The sequence below is a fragment of the Osmerus mordax genome, chromosome 14 (assembly GCF_038355195.1).
Source record: "Osmerus mordax isolate fOsmMor3 chromosome 14, fOsmMor3.pri, whole genome shotgun sequence".
Taxonomy (NCBI): Eukaryota; Metazoa; Chordata; class Actinopteri; order Osmeriformes; family Osmeridae; genus Osmerus; species Osmerus mordax.
The window spans coordinates 6,955,888-6,975,298 of record NC_090063.1 but is presented as its reverse complement, the minus strand read 5'-3'; the positions used below and the strand labels follow the sequence as shown (position 1 = coordinate 6,975,298).

At 46.5% G+C, this 19,411-nt stretch overlaps 2 protein-coding genes across 2 annotated transcripts; one reads left to right on the top strand and one right to left on the bottom strand.

The window, feature by feature from the left end:
- Positions 1 to 51: 51 nt before the first annotated feature.
- On the bottom strand, positions 52 to 3,618 carry snx18b (sorting nexin 18b). The gene is made up of 2 exons (XM_067250988.1): positions 1,874 to 3,618; positions 52 to 603 (listed from the first exon to the last, which is right to left on the bottom strand). Exons 1-2 carry the CDS (start codon positions 3,333 to 3,335, stop codon positions 371 to 373), a joined length of 1,695 nt encoding a protein of 564 aa, XP_067107089.1. The 5' UTR covers positions 3,336 to 3,618; the 3' UTR covers positions 52 to 370.
- An 857-nt stretch (positions 3,619 to 4,475) lies between these two features.
- On the top strand, positions 4,476 to 19,202 carry arl15b (ADP-ribosylation factor-like 15b). The gene is made up of 5 exons (XM_067250989.1): positions 4,476 to 4,848; positions 9,305 to 9,449; positions 9,655 to 9,714; positions 14,732 to 14,940; positions 17,341 to 19,202. The coding sequence occupies exons 1-5, from the start codon at positions 4,837 to 4,839 to the stop codon at positions 17,491 to 17,493; spliced, it is 579 nt and encodes a 192-aa protein (XP_067107090.1). The 5' UTR covers positions 4,476 to 4,836; the 3' UTR covers positions 17,494 to 19,202.
- The last annotated feature ends 209 nt before the right edge of the window (positions 19,203 to 19,411 follow it).

The following is a 19,411-nucleotide window of genomic DNA, read 5'->3' as shown; positions in this document are numbered from 1 at the left end:
GTGGAGAACAGCCCCACTATGGAATACTAAACAATACATTCAGGTGAAGAACACAACTTTTACAGTATTAGATAGATTACTACCCCCCTCCCCTTCCTCCCAAACAACCATAAAACATACCCAGCTTTATGAAGGCCTGTTCAGTGAGGTGAGGGTTAGCATGTACTGTGACTGTCTGTTTGTCTGGTTGCCAAGTCTGCTCCAGTTCAGATGGAGGGAACTTTGAGCTTGATGGTTGAAAGTTTGATATACACTCTTGTCACATTCAATGCCACCCCATTTCCTGTTGTTTACTTCCTTATAGCCTCCTATTGATCACTATTCTTTGTTAAAGCTTCCTTATTTGATATGGTCCCTCTGTATTGCCTCCCTATTGGTCGTGGTCATACTTCTCCAGAGCATCCTCCAGCTTGGCAGAGATCTTCTGGAAGAAGCTGATTTGCTGGCGAAGGTAGTGCTGCAGCTGGGATCGGAAGTCCCTGATGCGTGTACGGTGGAAGTACTGGATCTCAGCCAGTGTGGCGCAGGAAATGATGTTGCAGCGTTCATTGATGCTTCCCTCCCCTTCCTGTTTCTGACACTCCTTCACTTTGGTCAAGGCACCTGGGGGGGAGGGGAGGGGGGCATGGGTTGGAAAAGGTTGGTGCTTCTGAATGCTAATTAGTCTGTGAGCTGTTTAGCTGTTGTACTGGGACCTGAATACATGGTCTAAATGAATGGCCTAAATGGGAATAATCTTCCAAGCTCTATAGCTTTGCCCAAGAGTAACATATTCAGGAAGTTCTCCAGAACAGAATATACATTGAATGAGTTATCGTGAGTAACATGTGGAGCAAACGAATTACTCAGAGTTTAACAAGTTGTAGCAAGATATGGGTGATATCTAGGCTAATGTAGCAATAGAATTGTTGAATACATGACTGTGGCTTTTTATGCAACATCTTTCACAGACATTTAAGTCCAACATTTTAACCAGATGACTGTACAAGTACTGTATTCACACAGTCACAAAGATGCAGAAATAACAATGACTTGTCTGGACTTTGCTCTTCGAGGCCACTGTGATTAGTGAACATAAGCTGGCTCAGGTGGCTCTTTTGCCAGTTGGAAACTTGTAGCTGTAACTCAGTCTGATATGACCCCCCATGCTCCCCTAATCCTGAGACTGCTCTATTCCGCATTCCAACATTCCCAAGGCAACACCCAACAGGGGCCCCCGAAATGTGATATAGCCTAGTGCTGTATGAAGTCATGAACTGACAATATAAGGGCTTTTAAAAAGTTGAATACCTGGTTCAAGTTTGTGTTCCTACTGGTTTGCTACAATGCTAATACTAAAATGCAATGTATCTTTTACCTACATGACAAAAATGGATTATCTGTAAACCTCATTTCCTATTCTCTTCAGCTATGGGGGGATGCCTTCCTCAGACCTATTGAGCCTCTTCCCAGGTGACAGCAGGATCTCTACCCTGGGTGAGAGAAGGTCTGCCTCCCAGAGAGATGTAACACTAGTAATGTTGTAGTGCAGAACTGACAAACTGAACTGTTACTAAGATGCAAAATGAGAGGCATACGTGGGGAGAAAATAATAGAAAACATATGTGTGTGAGAGAGAGACAGAGAGGAAGAGAGAACCAGAGGCAGAGCATAAGGCCTATGTATTGTTGATAAAAATAGAAACCTGAAGAGCGACTAAAACAGGAAGCTCAGACTTGACTTTCTGCTCATTCTTGCCCACAATATTTGTGTATGTGTGTGTGTGCGAGAGAGAGAGAGAGAGAGAGATACAGAGAGAGAGAGAGAGAGAGAGAGAGAGAGAGAGAGAGAGAGAGAGAAAACATAAAAGAGGGTGAGGTGAAGTGATCCATACCTTTCTGGACATGGATAATGTCAGGATAGTTGGTTAGGTGGCCTCGGTACAGGTCCAGCAGATCAGATATTGGGTCTAGATCCTGCCTGGGCTGTTCAGCAAAGTATTCTCCTATAGCCTCATAGGTCTCTCCAGTGTAGGCTATGGCCCGGTTCAGCCCAGCAGAGTACGCCTGCTGGTCCATCTCAAAGGCTTGGCCCAGTAGACGGAAGGACTGTCCCACTTTCTGGTACTCCTTCCTGAAGCCAGTTATCTGCTTCCTGGCAAACTCATTGATGTTGGCATTGACCACCACGATGTTCTCCTCCATCTTCTTGGTAAAGGTCTTAAAGCCATCGATTTTGCTCTCCGTCTCTTGCCAGTCCAGAGGGACAGCCGGGGTGCTGATGGTCAAGAAGAAATTGGCCCCAACCAGCTGGTCCTTTTCTGCCCTCCTCTTGCCCTGCTTCCAGGTCTTCTCATCAGTGCTGCTGCAGGTCAGGAAGTGCTGGAAGACATCGCAGCGGGCCAGGACGGGGTGCGAGGTCATGTGGTTCATCCACCAGATCAGGCCTTTCCGGCGCTTGGAGATGAAGTCTTCCTCAAAGCGTCCTGTGGCCTGTTTCTCTGGAAGGTGTGGTACTGAGATGACAGGGAAGCGCTCCACCAGCCGGGCATAGAGCCAGTCAAAGTGCTTGTACCTGCGGCTGACCAGGGTCTGAGTGTGGGAAGGGGTCAGGCCATATGACATGTAGCTCTTCATGCCTTTAAACTTAGTCTGCTTGGTGGGGTCGTCAATGGTGCAGGTGAAGGGGTATGGGTCCCCCTGCCACTCAGGTCCATACTGACCCATTACCACACAGATCCTGTCCCCATCCTTCACAAAGGCAGAGGCCTCCCCCAACACAAAAGCTTCACCCCCAGATTTGACAAATGTGGAGAATCTGTTAAGGTTTTTGCCGACTGTAGCTGAGGTCTTGGCCTGTTGAAGTGCGCTGTCGCGCCGGGGCAAGGAGGTTGTCACCCGGTATGGTGAGGACGCATTGCCACCCGGCACAGCGTGATCGGCAGCTGTGGCTGTAGGGCTGTCATCCCAGTCGTCATCCCAATCATCGTCGCTCCCTTGGCTGGTAGTCTGGTAGCTGTGCTGAGACGGAGACTGCGCCAAGTAGGCGGAGTGGGTGGGGGTCGGTACTTTTGTGATGTTCACTGACTGTGATTGGTACGATGAATCATACCCACTAGAGAATGAATCCGACTGACCATCCTCCGACATACCGTTTAACGGGAGGTCAGACCCATCTTTGAGTATTTCTACATAAGAAGCTGGAAGCAGTCCCGTTTCTCCCTTGCTGTTCATCCCCTCCAGCCATCCCTCTATGTCCTCTTCGCTGTACAAAGTCACAACTTCGTTTTCAGTAATGGATATCTCTCCCGAGTTTTCCGAACTGAAGTCGTACAAAACTCTTGCCCTGAACGCCATAGCTCACATTAAATAGTAAAAAAAAAAAAAACCCGGCGACGATCTATTGGCTACTGTTGTTCAGTTACGGGTAGATGAACTTTGTACTCAGCAGACAACCAACCTTCCTTGTTCGTTCTTCTATCCACAAGATCAAATTGTCTATACGAGTTTCTTAAGTTGGGAAAACAAGGATTAACCCCTTTAAAGTTGCAGCCATAGGCTAATGAACACGCGTACAAACTGCCAGCCTACTTAGCTTTGTTTAGTTTATGAAACAGACATTAGTGGAGATTTTGTTCTATTCCAGATGCTTCTTGCTTCGGACTCGAGCTCCAGTCCTACTTGGGTATGAATAATGAAGGGTGGAGCCTGAACAGTTTCCACAAGTAGCCTTGACTACAACAACGCAAAAAACATGTCTGATAAAGTTGATGACCTAGTGGTGGATAGACGATTAAAAGCATTTTCAAATAATTTGGTAGAAGTATCCGGTCTACCAAATAGGCTACGGGTTGCACACTCTTCCAGCAGATCGACGAAAGGTGGAATATTGTAATATTGTGTGGAAGTCTGAAAAATAATGCATGGGCCCAATTATTCCAGTAGTGAACCTCTCTTAAGGAGTAGTATATAAGCTAATAGTAACCGGTGCCAAAAAGTGTCTCCAATTTGTTTGTAGTGGCCACAGTTGCTGCAAGTAGCCTACTTTGCTGACTTGAATAAGGTGGTTTTAGGTTAGAATGCATTTTGGTTAGCCTATTCTAACCTTTTTATTTTTTTGGAAAAATATTCCAAACGGTCAAATAAAATAATAATAATATTTTCTAACTAAATCAAGCAAATGTTATTTACATTTTCTTTTAAATTAGAAGAGGAAACGCACTAACTACAAGATAACCTACTTGTGCTCGTTTCCGGTTGTCTTCCTGCTTGTATACACGTATACCGAGCGCCACTAAAGGCAACATTGTATTAAACCTACTACCAAATGAGTTTGAAAGGAAGGGCTTGACAATTAAGAATACACTCATCAAACCAAAGGACGTTTTAAACTGACGGGTTGATTCAAGGAAGACCAGTAGGATATCTTGGCTTAACTACAAGATCTTTGACTACACAGTTCACCTAAATACTTTCCATATTTCCTGCAACATTGCATGCAGGACAGTGTTAACTCGGGGGTTGTTCAAAAGGTAGGGACCACAAACAAACCAAGCAAAGATAGTCTGTGTTTGACATTTTTGGGAATATGGCTTTGTATAAATTGCTCTCGGTTTAGGAATTATATATTGGGTAGCCTAACCGGAATACCACACCGAGGTCTACACGGACATCATTTTTTCGACATTGTTATTGCTAGTTTATAAGCTAAGGATCTAGTTAGGTGGTGTTTTTTGAACGAAATAGCGTATTACGGTAAAGCTCGAATGTAGCGTTTTTAGATCGTTCATCAGGGACCAGCACATCGGGATAACTGCAGATATAAATTTTGAAGAGGAGCAGAGAAGTGGGCACTTTCATGGATTATCTGGTATGTAGCCTATCCGACTTCATTCAAGCAGCGGTTGGTGCTATCACCTAATACATAATTTTTTCGCATTCTTTCATTCACTTGCTCTAAATAACGTGTTTAAAATGAGTTATTGAATAACAAAATTGTAGATAATCTTATTATGTCACCACTGGGGTGTATTGGCCACAGCTTGTTGCTCTACTGAGTAGGCTACTGACACCTGGAGAAAATGTGATACTTTTGACCAGTTTGAACAAACTAATAACCGGAGAATGTCGGTGTGTGCATTCATAGCCTGCCACTGTCAAGGTGCTTCATTAGGCATTACTGTCTCTGTCACCTCTCTCATGACATTTGCCTCATTGTCTTTCACCTTTCACTTAGTTTTCCACAAAACTGGACTCTAGGGTCCAACAGAGGTTCCACACGATCCATTCTCAGACCCGGGTTCAATCCCAGTCCCAATCCTTCAGACCCTCAGTCCTGGAGCGACCCAGTACTAAAACTGAATAGGTCCGGTTGACAGAGTGACAGAGTGTCATCATGATGATCGACTATCGCTTTCTGCCTCACTTGCCCACTCTGGGGTTCAAACTAAAGTCCTCTGACTCACGCACGCCACGACCACCTTTCCTAAATGCAGCTATAGCTGGCTACACCACCAAAAAGCTAGCAACTCGATGGCTGTATGCTAAGGAGTGAGTTTAACCGATTCAATTTGGCATCCAGCCTGGCGTGTTAGAGTTGGTTAGATTCTGCTGTGGTAAGGTGGCATCCTAAGTTTGTCTCCTGTGTGGTGATACTGGTCAAGTAGAACGATAGCACCAGAGGTTGTCCCCTGTGTGTTGAGGGTGGTAGATAGACCACCAGATAAATATTTAGTCCAGTTTAGTTAATGTTAGTGTGAGAGATGTCAAGACGGTTTAAACATTACAAACAGAAACAGAGAGGTGAACACTCCGGTCCAGTGTATGTCAGGCTGCTGTCATCAAAGGATGACTGAAGGTGATGGTGTGCCGTGCTGCTTTAAGGACTGCTGTAACCTTCCAGAGACTAGCCTAGATATTTCCACAGACTAAGGATGTAATGTAGTCTACCATTGCCAGTGTATTTCTTCATCACTTACCCTAACTGTTGATGTCCAGCACGTAGCCTATAATCATTAGTGGAGAACAGTAGATCAGAGACAGGCTGTATGGAGGGAAATGGTTGTTTCATCTAAGCTGGTGTGAATGTTTCCTTTCTCTCTCTCTCTCTGTGTTCTCCACATCAATCTCTACTCTCTAGCCTATGTAGAGAGTCTCACAGCAAGTCTTTGGCTTCAGTGGATCAAATGTCATGTCTACTCCTTTGTCCTTTGTCTTCTCTCTCTTTGTCTTTCGGTTTCCCACCCCAGGGAAATATCCCCGGTTTAGCATTTTAGCCTTGTTTAGGAGTAACTCAGCACCTGTGGACTATGCATGAGTGTGTGCAGGACATGTACACGTTAAGGACGGGGCTCTTATGAGGTCCTTATCTTTACAACCTTCTCCATCGTGCTCCTTGCATAGCAATAAGCCTGCTAACTATCTGAACCATTCCCGCCCCTTCCTTGTCTATCTGTGAGATATTGATATCATGAGGCGTTGCTTATTCTTGTCTTTGTGGTTATTTCATGTCTGGTCAACCCGTTTACAGGCGAGAGGAAGAGGGAGGCTCACAGAGCCAAGCACAGCATTATCCCAGAGCACAGCAGAGCACAGTATACCAAAAGAGATACCAGAGCCCAGAAAACTAGCCTATCAAACAGAACAGAGTAGACTACCAGAGCCCAGAAAACTAGCCTATCAAACAGAGCAGAGTAGACTACCAGAGCCCAGAAAACGAGCCTATCAAACAGAGCAGAGTAAACTACCAGAGCCCAGAAAACGAGCCTATCAAACAGAGCAGAGTAGACTACCAGAGCCCAGAAAACAAGCCTATCAAACAGAGCAGAGTATAGCAGAGCTGAGCAGACGTGTCCAGGCTTGTTTAGCCTGGGGAAATGTTTAGGAATGTTATTATCATGCCCGGCTCCCAATCGGGCTGCAGTGGATGCACCTGAGAGAGAGGAGAGGGGGGTGGGGGGGTCTCGGTGTGCTGTAACCCTGAGGGTTTTGGAGTGAAGTGTTCTCATACTCTTGTTAGTGTTTTGGTCCAGCAGTCTGGCCACGTGTCATGGGGTGGTAATGGCAATCATTAGGAGTTAATGGGCTGTGGTTGCCATGGTAATGTAAGGCTTTATCAGCTGCCTGCCTGCTTTGAGAAATTGATGTCACAAATGAGCCTGGAGACAGGTAGAGGAGGAGGGGGATGACAGCAGCCGTAACTCATTACACTTTGTGGCTCTGCAGGGGTGAGCTGAGCTGGAATAGGCTTCGCAGTGGTGAGGTAGCCTACCGCTAACCCTAACCCTAACCTCACATGTAGCGTACTGTTTATTAAAAGCTTAGCGGAAGCAAAATCATCTTATAGAATAGGACATCCTACTCACCGATTGGCTACTACGCTCTCTCTGAACTTAGGAACTTCCTGACTTTGAAACGGCAGGATATTGGAGTCTGTTGGTCCCACAGTAGCACAGCTCCACAGCCTCCTGGGAAACACAACCTTTAGCCTCAAAACAGGATGGAGTTCATGAAAACAATATCCACCCAAGGGTGGGAACGGGAGTAAATGTGTCAGGATCAGAGAGAACTCTATGCTGAACCACACCGTCATACAGAGGTAAATGCAACATATTGCTGCCAAAAGCTAACCAGAGAAGGGAAAGTAACTGAAAGATTTAACCAGTTGCAGTTGTTATATAAGCTTTCTGTTTTAGTCAACTGGCGGCCCGACCTGTTTTTCTGTCGGGGAAACAGGTGGTGGTGGTTGAGGTGGTGGGGTACTCACTAGACTGGCTGGTAAAGTGTCATTATGTTTCCTGTCTGATCATATTTACTGTAGAATGTAAGTAGGTTTGTCTTATCCTGGCATGTTGGGTGGTTGGGTGGGTGGGTGAGAGGGGCGGGGTCATTATTTTCACTACTTTCTCTGCAAAGCCTTGGCTAAGTGTGTGTGCTGTGGTTCTTCTACCCATGCTGTGTTGAGGGAATGTGTGGGGTAGTTACACCGATGATCAACAGCTTTAACAGACTTGTATGGTTTGACACCAGCTAGCTCCCAAGAATATGTTGCTCATAATTGTACTTTCCCAAGTTTGTCAGAAGTATACAGATGTTCTGAATGTGATTCCAATTAATGCCAGGCACTTTGGATAATCTGTGCCAGCGAAACTTGTTTGTTTCACTACAAAGCAGAGCATCTGGACAATGTAGTAGGTATTGGAATCCTGCAGCTTGAGTTAGACAACCTTTTTTCCAATGAGTGGTGGAAATGAGTGAGGGGGAGGTTCCTGTGGTTCCTAAATCTCACCAGCAGAGAGCAGCGTGTCCTTATTTCAAATGAGAATGGCCAGCCTTCCTAGAGAACTCCTCTAGTCAAGATTTTTTCACTTCAGAATGGCATAGTTGTCAAACTGTTATTGCAATAAACACCATCTGTTACCTGTCTGCCTCTTCTCTCCTTTCTCTACTCCTCTGTCCTCTCCTCAGAAAGCAAACCTAGCCTATGTCTTTTATCTTAATGTCGGGGGGGGGGGGGGGGGGGGGGGGGTGCAGTATGTCTGGTTTGGCTCAAAAGAGGCCCTTTGCGTGACAAAAACATAACAAAACACAACTGAAACGAGCTCCTCACAGAGGCCATACTCTGCTCTTTAAAGACCCCCCCCAGCCAAACACACACTGAACACTGCTCATGGGGTAGATTTCAGTAAGGGCCTCCTGTTATTCGATCCCCCGTGCATGCATGTTAAGGCATTATCAATCTCTCTGAACAGGGAGCATTACCCACCAGCACACAGGATGTCCCATCAGTGCAGCATCTCCAGTGTGACATGGGGCCAAAGCTCAGCTGACTAGGTTGAGGGGAAAAGAAAGAAGGAGCGAGCGAGAGAGAGAGAGAGAGAGACACGGAAAGGAAACGGGGAAAGAGGACACTGGGTTTCTTCTCTCACTCAGTCCCACATCTCCGGGAGGGTGAGGAAAGAGCAGAAACAGAGACAGATGGAGTGGGCAGATGTGTGTGTGCGGGTCTCCAGAGTGTGGTCTAGGCAGACACAGACAGAGACGGACAGAGAGACGGACAGAGAGACAGGAAGATAGGTGGCCAGGCAGGCAGCTACAGAGACGCAGACAGGAAGACAGACAGACAGGTAGACAGATGATAGACAGACAGACAGGCAGGTAGATAGGTAGGCCAGCAGAGACCACAGAGTACCATACTACTGCTGCATGTCACAACACATACTACACACACACACACACACACACACCCCCTCTGCCTAGAGGGTGTGTGGAGATACAAGCACGAACAGTTTCAGCCTCACATTACAGTAGTGCTGTCTTTCCCTCAGTGTTTCAGGACATTGTGCTGTAAAGGGCCCCCACCCCCCAGGCCCGAGTTTGACGTCGTGTGCATCGGCCTGACTGGCTCAGGGAAGAGCAGTCTTCTCTCCTACCTCTGCAGCGAGACCAACCAACACATCACCCCAACCACTGGTGAGACTTGACCAAGCCCACACTGTGGTGCCCCTATAGCTCTCCTCCATACACCATGGTCACCGTATCAACACAGTGGTTACTGGGTATGAATGTCAAAGTTGGGTTGGGTTAACTTAACAGTCTGGACAGATGTAAAACTGTGGATAATATTGCAGGCAGCTTAGAGCAATTCAACGAACGAATGTTCCATTCTCTTCGCCAGGTTTCAACATCAAAGCCGTTCCATTCCAGAATGCCATTTTGAACGTGAAGGAACTCGGAGGTAAATTTTCTTTAACTCACAGAAACCAGGTAACACTCAAGAACAGTAGGTGTGGAGAATGTCTAAGAGATGCCTTAGTTTCTCTACATCAGTAGTAGGAGTAGTGGGAAACTGATGACTCCATGTGCTGGGCTCTACGCAGTCCAAAAGTTCAAAGTTCCAAACTCCAAACATCTGAAACCTTAAAGACCCAGAAGTACGGGAGGGAACTTTCCATGTGCTTGTTTCAAATGCTAGAGCCTGGAGATGGTAAACAGATAGTCATTGGCGGACCCAGTGACGTTTCCTGCTTCGAGACGCATCGTCTTGTCTTGATCTTTTATGAACCATCCATTTGAAAGCAATCTGTTGGATACACACAAACACGCAAAAAGGGAATCCGGATCTCTCAAATGTCACTACTCACACACACAGCCCCTGTGGCCATCTAGACCAGTTTCCATCTCACCAAGCAGGCTGTCGTCATTGGTGTAAAACTATCGGGGGGGGGGGGGGGGGGGGGGGGGGGGGGGGGTGTACTAGAGTTAAGTGTGTGTTGCTTGTTTCTCTCTCCCTTTTGAAGTCTTTTCAGAAGTGTTTTTTCTTTCCTTAGTGTTGAGCACATATTGCTCTTGTAGCTTTGTACATTGAAACTGTGTTGTGTTAACAACATGCCATCGGTAGTTAAGGAATCCAAAAGCATTGCCACTCACACTCTCTGTTGTCAAGGATAAGGTTGAAATGATGGTTTGTGTAGTGTTAAAATTGTCATTATAGCCATTATTATTGTCAGTATAGTCATTTAGATAGTAGCAAACACAATTGAATTAAAATGAAAACAAAAAAAATATTGGAGAAATACATGATAAATGTTTCCCTTTATGAATTGTATTACTCTAGTGACAGTCTACGTCAATCAAATCAACTAGTTTTATGCTTATCAAAAAGTGTGCCAACACTGCATTGAAGGCTGTTTCCTTGTTGGTTGTGCTTAAACCAGATTCCAGTATTCATATAACAATCTCCTGTCTCTGTCTGAATGATTTGTGTGTGGGTTTATCCCTCTGTATGGCTTGTGTGTGTCTGTGTGTCTGTGTCACTCTGTGTGGTCTCTGCCTTTGTGCGTCTATGTCATTGGTATGTGGTTGTGTATGGCCAGGCTGGTGTTTGGTGACTGAAGACCCATGAAGGAGCTAACTCCCCTCAGATACTAAGCAGTCTGGAGACCATCTGAAAACATTTAGGCCTATCTGTCTTTCTCTCCCTCCCTCCATGTTGTGATGTTGTGTGCGGTGTGTGGAGATTGCGGTGGGTGTTTTATTCCCATATGTGATTGTAGTGCAATATGTTTTCTGGTAAATGGGCTTTTGGTAGTGGCCCTACTCATCTGCAGCATTGCATAGCTGATGTACTTGATAGTGGTGTACTGAATGGACATACTGTATGACACACATATTTTTTGGCTGCATGGGAGGTACTGTCGGGATAGCGTGGTGGAACATCTGTTTTTAATTTCAGGGTGAGATTAAAAAATTATTTATATATGGTAAACAAAATGTGGGTGCTTCATCACAGGGACACAGCACATCTTAAATGCAAACTGGAAATTAGAGTGTATCCCGATGTTTCTCAGATTACACTCTGTCTGAGATTCAAGATGCCCTTGCGATGAATAATCTACAATCTACGAGTTCAAACATTTCCATCATTTCTTTTTCCAACTGGGTTTAACTGTTTTGGAGATGTCCAGGGCTGTCGTGGTAGTTTTGTCCAGTCCTGTCGTGGTAGTTTTGTCCAGGCCTGTCGTGGTAGTTTTGTCCAGTCCTGTCGTGGTAGTTTTGTCCAGGCCTGTCGTGGTAGTTTTGTCCAGGCCTGTCGTGGTAGTTTTGTCCAGGCCTGTCGTGGTAGTTTTGTCCAGGCCTGTCGTGGTAGTTTTGTCCAGGCCTGTCGTGGTAGTTTTGTCCAGGCCTGTCGTGGTAGTTTTGTCCAGGGCTGTCGTGGTAGTTTTGTCCAGGCCTGTCGTGGTAGTTTTGTCCAGGCCTGTCGTGGTAGTTTTGTCCAGGCCTGTCGTGGTAGTTTTGTCCAGGCCTGTCGTGGTAGTTTTGTCCAGGCCTGTCGTGGTAGTTTTGTCCAGGCCTGTCGTGGTAGTTTTGTCCAGGCCTGTCGTGGTAGTTTTGTCCAGGCCTGTCGTGGTAGTTTTGTCCAGGGCTGTCGTGGTAGTTTTGTCCAGGCCTGTCGTGGTAGTTTTGTCCAGGCCTATCGTGGTAGTTTTGTCCAGGCCTGTCGTGGTAGTTTTGTCCAGGCCTGTCTTGGTAGTTTTGTCCAGGCCTGTCTTGGTAGTTTTGTCCAGGCCTGTCGTGGTAGTTTTGTCCAGGCCTGTCGTGGTAGTTTTGTCCAGGCCTGTCTTGGTAGTTTTGTCCAGGCCTGTCGTGGTAGTTTTGTCCAGGCCTGTCGTGGTAGTTTTGTCCAGGCCTGTCGTGGTAGTTTTGTCCAGGCCTGTCGTGGTAGTTTTGTCCAGGCCTGTCTTGGTAGTTTTGTCCAGGCCTGTCGTGGTAGTTTTGTCCAGGGCTGTCGTGTACTCGATGGATCGAGTGGTAGTGGTGTTTCTACCCAGAGCCGTATCTCTGTCTGGGTCTCTGTAGGGGTGTTGCTGTCCTGTCATGCTGAGGTGTCATGAAGCCAGAGGTGTCAGAGATGAACAGAAGGTGGCAGTGTTGAACAGCACTCAGTGTTGCTTCAGACAGCCCTGCCTGTTACTAAGACTCCCAACATCTGGTCTTGAGCAACTGATTCATCTTAATGATATGTCCCAGCAGAAACTACACACACACGTTCACATGTGTGGATAGTGTTATGATATTTTGGATCCAGGTGACACTGTAGTGTATTTCACGACGTCATTGATGACGTCATTGATGACCCAAATCTGACCTTCTAACATGAACATTAATAACATTTACGCTGCGGAAGTAAGCCAGAATAACACATAGTTACATGTAGGTAAACCATTGTTGTGACGAAACAATGCTTGATTAGCTCCGGTCTGCTCTTGATTATGGAGATATGATGTCTCTCCAGGCGGCAGGATCTAGACTGGAGCCACCTGTTGCAGTTTAGCATCACTCCCTCCACTTCACTGCTGATAGATAACCCATGTATCAGTCATCTGTCTCAGAGAAACGCTCAGCTATTCCTGACTGCCACATGGCACCAATCCTTCTGCTCGTTTGTAAAGTCACACACAGAGCAGCGCAACGTCTCGAATGACACAAGCCGCCTAACTCCCTGTGATGGGATGTGGTTATACAAATGGTATGTTCCTTCAAGTGTGTAACAGAACTATGTTATGCACACCTTGAGGTCCGAATCTCATAGAAAGCGAACTCCCCGCTGCCATGCGATCAGCTCAGGGGTTTGGAGGAGGCCCACACATGCTTTAAATAGCACATTCTGTTGTTGTTGCTTTTTGCACTTTTATGTAGTAAATGTTGTAAATATATGTACGTGTTAATAGTATGCTGTGTTTTTGTATTGTGTGGTGGGCTTTGAAACTTTTTGGAGCCTCTCGGTTCAAATTAAGGTAAAACAAAATATATTAATAAGTACACATGTGCAAGGAGCACAATTATTTGTGGAGTTTTGAAACTTAATAGTTCATCTGTTAGCTGTTTCCCTTCATAACATCACCAGCAGTTCTTGCTCAATCTTGGAGCAGCCCGAGCACCCTATTGGTCGGGACGAGGGGGAGAGGGTCTTTCCCGAGCTCTCTGTGGACAGCCAATCATCACTGAACATGCATAGTGAGGGGGGGGGGGGGGTAAATGTGTAAACAAAGTTTGAAAGGTGAGGGGGGAGGTGGGTTGAAAACATGAGGAAGGATCACTTCATAGGTAAATATGGGGTAGGGGGTCTTTATCAGCCCAGAAATGTCATTGATGTAACAGCAACACATTTTCATCCATATTGCACACAGATGTTGCATCATTGTAGAGGATAAGTAAGAAACATTATTGTGGAGGATACATGTTGCCTGATTACAATTCTGTGCTTGATGCTCTCTCATTGTCTGTAATACAGTTCATTGGCCAGGCAGTTTATCTGATTTATCTGCAACGGCTCTCTCTCTCTCTCTCTCTCTCTGTTTCTCTCTCTGTCTCTGTTTCTCTGTCTCTCTCTCTGTCTGTCTCTCTGACTCTCTTTGTTTCCATCGTTAGCTTTCTCTTTCTCCTTGTCTGTCACTCACACTAACCAAAACCAAACTCGGTACGAGTTCCTTGGTGGCCACATTTTTGTACCCCCAAATTGCAGCACAGAAAAGGAACCATATGTTCGTAAAAGCAGACTCATTTGAACTGTGCTGTAGAGTGTCCCTGGTAGCCAGAATCTTTCATGTCTTTCTCTCTGTCTCTCTATCCCAAACTCTCTCTCTCTCTCTCTCTCTCTCTCTCTCTCTCTCTCTCTCTCTCTCTCTCTCTCTCTCTCTCTCCCTCTCTCTCTCTCTCTCTCTCTCTCTCTCCCACACTGTCTCGCTCTGTCTCTCCCCCCTCTCTCTCTCTTACCAAGCCTTGCAGAAGTGTTGTTGTCTGGAGTGCCGAGGCTGGTGTGTGTTCACCCGGCTGTGCTGCCTCCAGTGCAGAAAGCCGCCTGTGCCGCGGGAGAGGGACATGGCAGTGAGGGACGGGGAGAGCACCCTCTGCCTCCTGTTCCATCTCCCTCTCCTCTCTAGATGGAGGGCTGTCTGTGCTGGAAGCTCAGCTAGTAGTGAAGGGGACTTTTCTCTACTTAAGGAGACAATTCCTTGACTGTATGGAGGAAAGTCTTTGCTGTGTATGTAAGCCAAAAAAGGAAATGAAGTCTCCTTACGGCAGAGTGCTTGTGTGTGCATTTGTGTGTTGGTGTGTTCCTATGTGTATATTTTGTGTGTATGTGCTTGTGTCCATCAGAAGGGGATAATTCCTTCTCAATATTTTAATCATTAAAATGTCCAAAATGGCACCTGTCTGTCTCCCTCTCTCGCCGCCCGCTCTGGCGGTCTCAGGAGCGGACTCCATTAAGAAGTACTGGAGCAGGTACTACCAGGGGTCCCAGGGAGTGGTGTTTGTCCTGGACAGCGCCGCGTCTGAGGACGACATGGAGGGGGCTCGCACGGAGCTGCACTCTGCCCTGCACCATCCTCAGCTCTGCACCCTCCCCTTCCTCATCCTGGCCAACCACCAGGACAAGCCTGCTGCGCGCTCCGTACAGGAGGTAACACACACACACACACACACTATCAACCACAGTCATCTGTAAGTCTGTAAGTTGAGAGCAGCTAGACACCCCCAGGTTAGCAGCACTCCGGACGCTTCAGGTGTTCCAGATCAAAAACCAGACTGGGGGATCTCCGGGCTCTGTGGTAAACAGGAAAGGCATCAAGGTCTGGTTCCCTCGTTAGGAGGTCTGATGAGCTAATGTCATTTAGACCTAATGGAGTATTAGCGTCCCTACTGCTCCCATTCAGACAGACAGATACCAAGAAAGAGAGAGACATGTATATCTATGTCTCTCTCTCTCTGTCTGTCTCTCTCACTCGCTATATATATAGAGAGAGAGACATAGAGAGAGAGGGAGAAGTACTGTATATTAATCTCCTTATTGGTGTCTTAGTCAGTTTTATCCTGTGCTATGTCTGTGCTTCTTAGTCTGAATCCTTCTCTGCAGATCTGCTGAGGCTGAGACCTGGGGTTTCACTGAGGCTGGAAATGGAATGAAATATGTTGCTTTCATTTTTTGTATGTGTGCATGACCATGTCTGTGTCATGGTGAAATCAGACAGGCCTATTGTCCGGGGTATATCTGTAAAGAGATGGCAAAAAATGATCCTGAGTGGGTTTTAAATATCCGCTCTAGTAGTCTATCACAGGCACCCCCACACACACACACGCACACACACACGCTGGCCAGCCAGGATGCATCAATCTGCGCTGTTTTCTTCTGCCAGTCAAATGCTAAATCTCCTAGCAGTGAAGCACCGTTCCAAATCCTGGATGAAACATGGACTCCTGGATCTTATCTGTCTTCTGAGATACTCTCCACTCTCACTAACCCACCTTGGCAACACAGGAACACAAACACGCACGCACACACACACACACACACACCTCTGGGGTCAGTATAGGTGGGTCATCTAACATGTGTGCTGGAGGGTCCCATTAGAGCTCGAGGGGGTCTGCAGGGGGGGGGGGGGGCGGTGGACAGATCCATCTGATACTTTAGGGGGGAGGGAGGGGGGGGACTGTAATGATGATGGATTATCTGTCTGGGTGGAGCCCCCTCCCTGATGCTGCAGAGCTGCACAGACTCAGACACTGCTGCGCTGGAAAGGAGACATTGTTATGTTAACATTACATGTTCAGAAACCATGGCAGTCCAACACAGTTTTCAACCACATGGGCTTGTGTTGCCTTCTCTAAACTCTCTGGTGATGTGTGTGTGTGTGTGTATGTGTGTATGTGTTCACAATGTCACATCATGAACCCCTCATGTGTACCTGAGTGAGTGATTCAGTAACTCTCAGTTCTGTTTCTGCTGATGGTACCTCCAGAGGAGGCCCCTGAGGGCAGCTGAATTTCCTGATACTGATACCCAACCAAGGCTGCTCTCTGTGGGGGTGATATTTTACCCCTGCCCCTGTCTGCTGGAGCTGCCCTCGGACTCCCTATGAGCTGTAATAAGGGAGGGGGGCGGGGGATACAGTCTGTCTGGCAGGCAGTGGAGGAGGAGGGGTCATGTATGTGTATACATGACCCTCCTATAGGAATGTGTGTGTTAGGTCTACAGGGACATTCACCTATTCATTCATGCGTGTATTCATTCATTCATCAATCATGAGATCTGTAGTGTGTGGAGCACCTCTATCAGTTGACAAACTTTCACACACGTATAGGAACGCACACTTAAATACACATACACACACTCTCTCCACTCAGACATGCAATTTAGGAAATGTAACTGGTTTAAAATACCAGTGAAACTCAATTACATTAGGCTGCATGCTCTGCCTCAAATGGGATCTCAAGGGCACACACACAGCCACACTCTCTCACTCACTCCCTCTCACTTACACACACACACACACACACACACGGAACAGTTAGTAGGCTGTCTAGCCGGTAGGGTCAGCAGGGCACCAGACACAGTCATGCTGATCTTCCTGTTACTAAGGCATCGTGGGTAAGAGAGGAAAGGAGCGCAGGACTGAGGACATAAATGTCTGCATGTGTATGGCTGTTTACACACGCACAGGAACATTCTTTATGTTACTCCCTATTTCTCTCTCCCCGTACTGTAGTGCTCCTGGATGATTATACACGGACAAACCAAACATGTAGTAATTTGTCTCTCTCCCCTTGCTCGCCCCATCTCCCCTCTCTCCCCTTTATCTTCCCTTCCCTGCTTCCCCCTCCTCTCTCTCTTCTCTCCCTCCTCTCTCTCTTCTCTCCCTCCTCTCTCTCTTCTCTCCGTCATCTCTCTCTTCTCCCCCTCATCTCTCCCTCCTCTCCTTCCTCTCTCTCTTCTCTCCCTGCTCTCTCTCTTCTCTCTCTTCTCTCTCTTCTCTCCCTCCTCTCGCCATTCTCTCCCTCGCCTCTCTCTCCCCCTGCCCCTCAGATAAAGAAGTATTTTGAGCTGGAGCCCTTGGCCAGGGGGAAGAGCTGGGTTCTGGAGGGCAGCTCTGTGGACAGCATGGAGGCCGTGAGGGAGAGCTTCAGCCAGCTCATCCAGCTGCTGGAGGAGAAGGACCAGGATCCAGGCCGGGTGTGAGAGTTCTTCACCAGCTCTACTGGACCTGCTGGACCTCTCCAGGGGAACACACTCCCTCCAAACTACCAAGGACCTGCTCAACCACAGGAACCACCAACCCTCATGTAACTCTGCGGAACCTGCACCAGGGAACAAGTCCCTACGACCATGGCTGAGCCTGCTACTCACTATTACTATCCTGGGAACTACAAATCCCAGATGGAGCCACAGGAAGTCCCCCCCCCACCCCCCCGTGGGGTAAGCAGGGGAACTGGGACCAGATTAGGAGCACCATTGCGAACTAACCACAAAGACATGGCTAACCACCGTAGAGCAACGGACCCCCCAGGACGACCACAGCTAACACTCACTCGCACATGCAAGCACAAGCACATGCTGATGCTTGATCCCCAACAGATGTGTATGCGTTTTGCTGGTCAGAATTATACTGGATATGTCATCCGTGTTTTTGTACCTGCGATACTACGAATTATGGCAGAAACCAAAGAGAAGTTGGAATGGGCTGTTCTCAGTTTTGGTTTCATGGTGGAATGAACATAAATTTACAGGGAAGCAAAAGTGTAGCTAGACATTTCCCACACAAATGATGAAATACTTGTAGGAAGGGTTTTTTGTTATTTTCTTTAGTATTTTTGGTTATATTATTCATAATCTTACCAGTCTAACACTTTTAGAATAGACTGTGTGGCAAAAATATATAAACATTTGAAATGAAACATTATGATAATGTTTAAATACTTAATTGATCCCAATGAAGGTTGGGATCACATTTGAACCGGTACGGCAAACTAACGCAAAATGTTGGACGAATGCGTTACATGAAAATCATTGCAGCTCCTGAGAAAGCTGCCCCATTGACAATTAAGGACTTCCGGTGTGTCACAGAGGGTTTGACGCATCTGGTGGGGATTAGGCGTTACATACACACACACACACACACACACTCACAAAGATGATCCAATGCAATAAGGACATTTGACACTTTGAAGGAAGATTACGTGTCTTCAGTGAGTTTGCCACCATTGTTGGTCTTTGTGTCGGCGAGGTCCCTAGAAGCTGCACATGGGTTCACGTCATGGCATATGCTGGCCATCTAGAATAACTGGAATATTATTTCACATGGAGGATTTCTCCAATAACATTTGATCAAGTTACTGTTGTTAGGGTTTACCCTTCAGGGCTTAGGGTGTGAGTGTGTGGACAGCACACTGGGATCTGGCAGTAGAAGATCAGGGTAGAACAGACAAACACACGTCTGGCTGTTTCTCACTGTCAGATTCCCTGCTGTGTCACTTCTTCCTGTTGTCTTACACCAACGTTCTAGAACATAGAGCAGTCAGCACAACACTTGGACAGCGTAAAGAGTGTGCTTCTCAGTAAGTGTGTATTTGGTGTGGGTCTGGATTCTGTTGTCAGCCACAGGCGATTCCATTGTGTGTGTTTGTGTGATCATGTACCAGTGTGTGGGCCAGAACACCGACTTGTCTATCCTGCCTCTAATGCCGCCAATCAGACGTTTGCATAGTCATAATTGTTGCCAATCAATCGATCACCTTTGCCAATTCACTGATAATATGATGACCTCATCACCCCACCGCCCACGCCACTTCCTGAGTCACATGTTGCAAAGTACCCAGACTCCCCTCACTCACTCAACCTTCTTTTGTAGATATGTATGTTATTTATAGATTCTATACATTTTTTATATCCTAATACACTGCAAAAAATGCCATTCCAAAAATAAGTTTAAAAAAAATTAAAACAAGATATTTTTGGCTTGTAGTAAGTAAAAAAAATCTGCCAATGGAACAAGTCAAAATTAGCTTGATAAGATTCTTGAAATAAGACAATATTTTCAATATAAGAGACCGCTTAAAATTAGCTTGAAAAACTAATTCTTAGATATATTTTGCTAGTA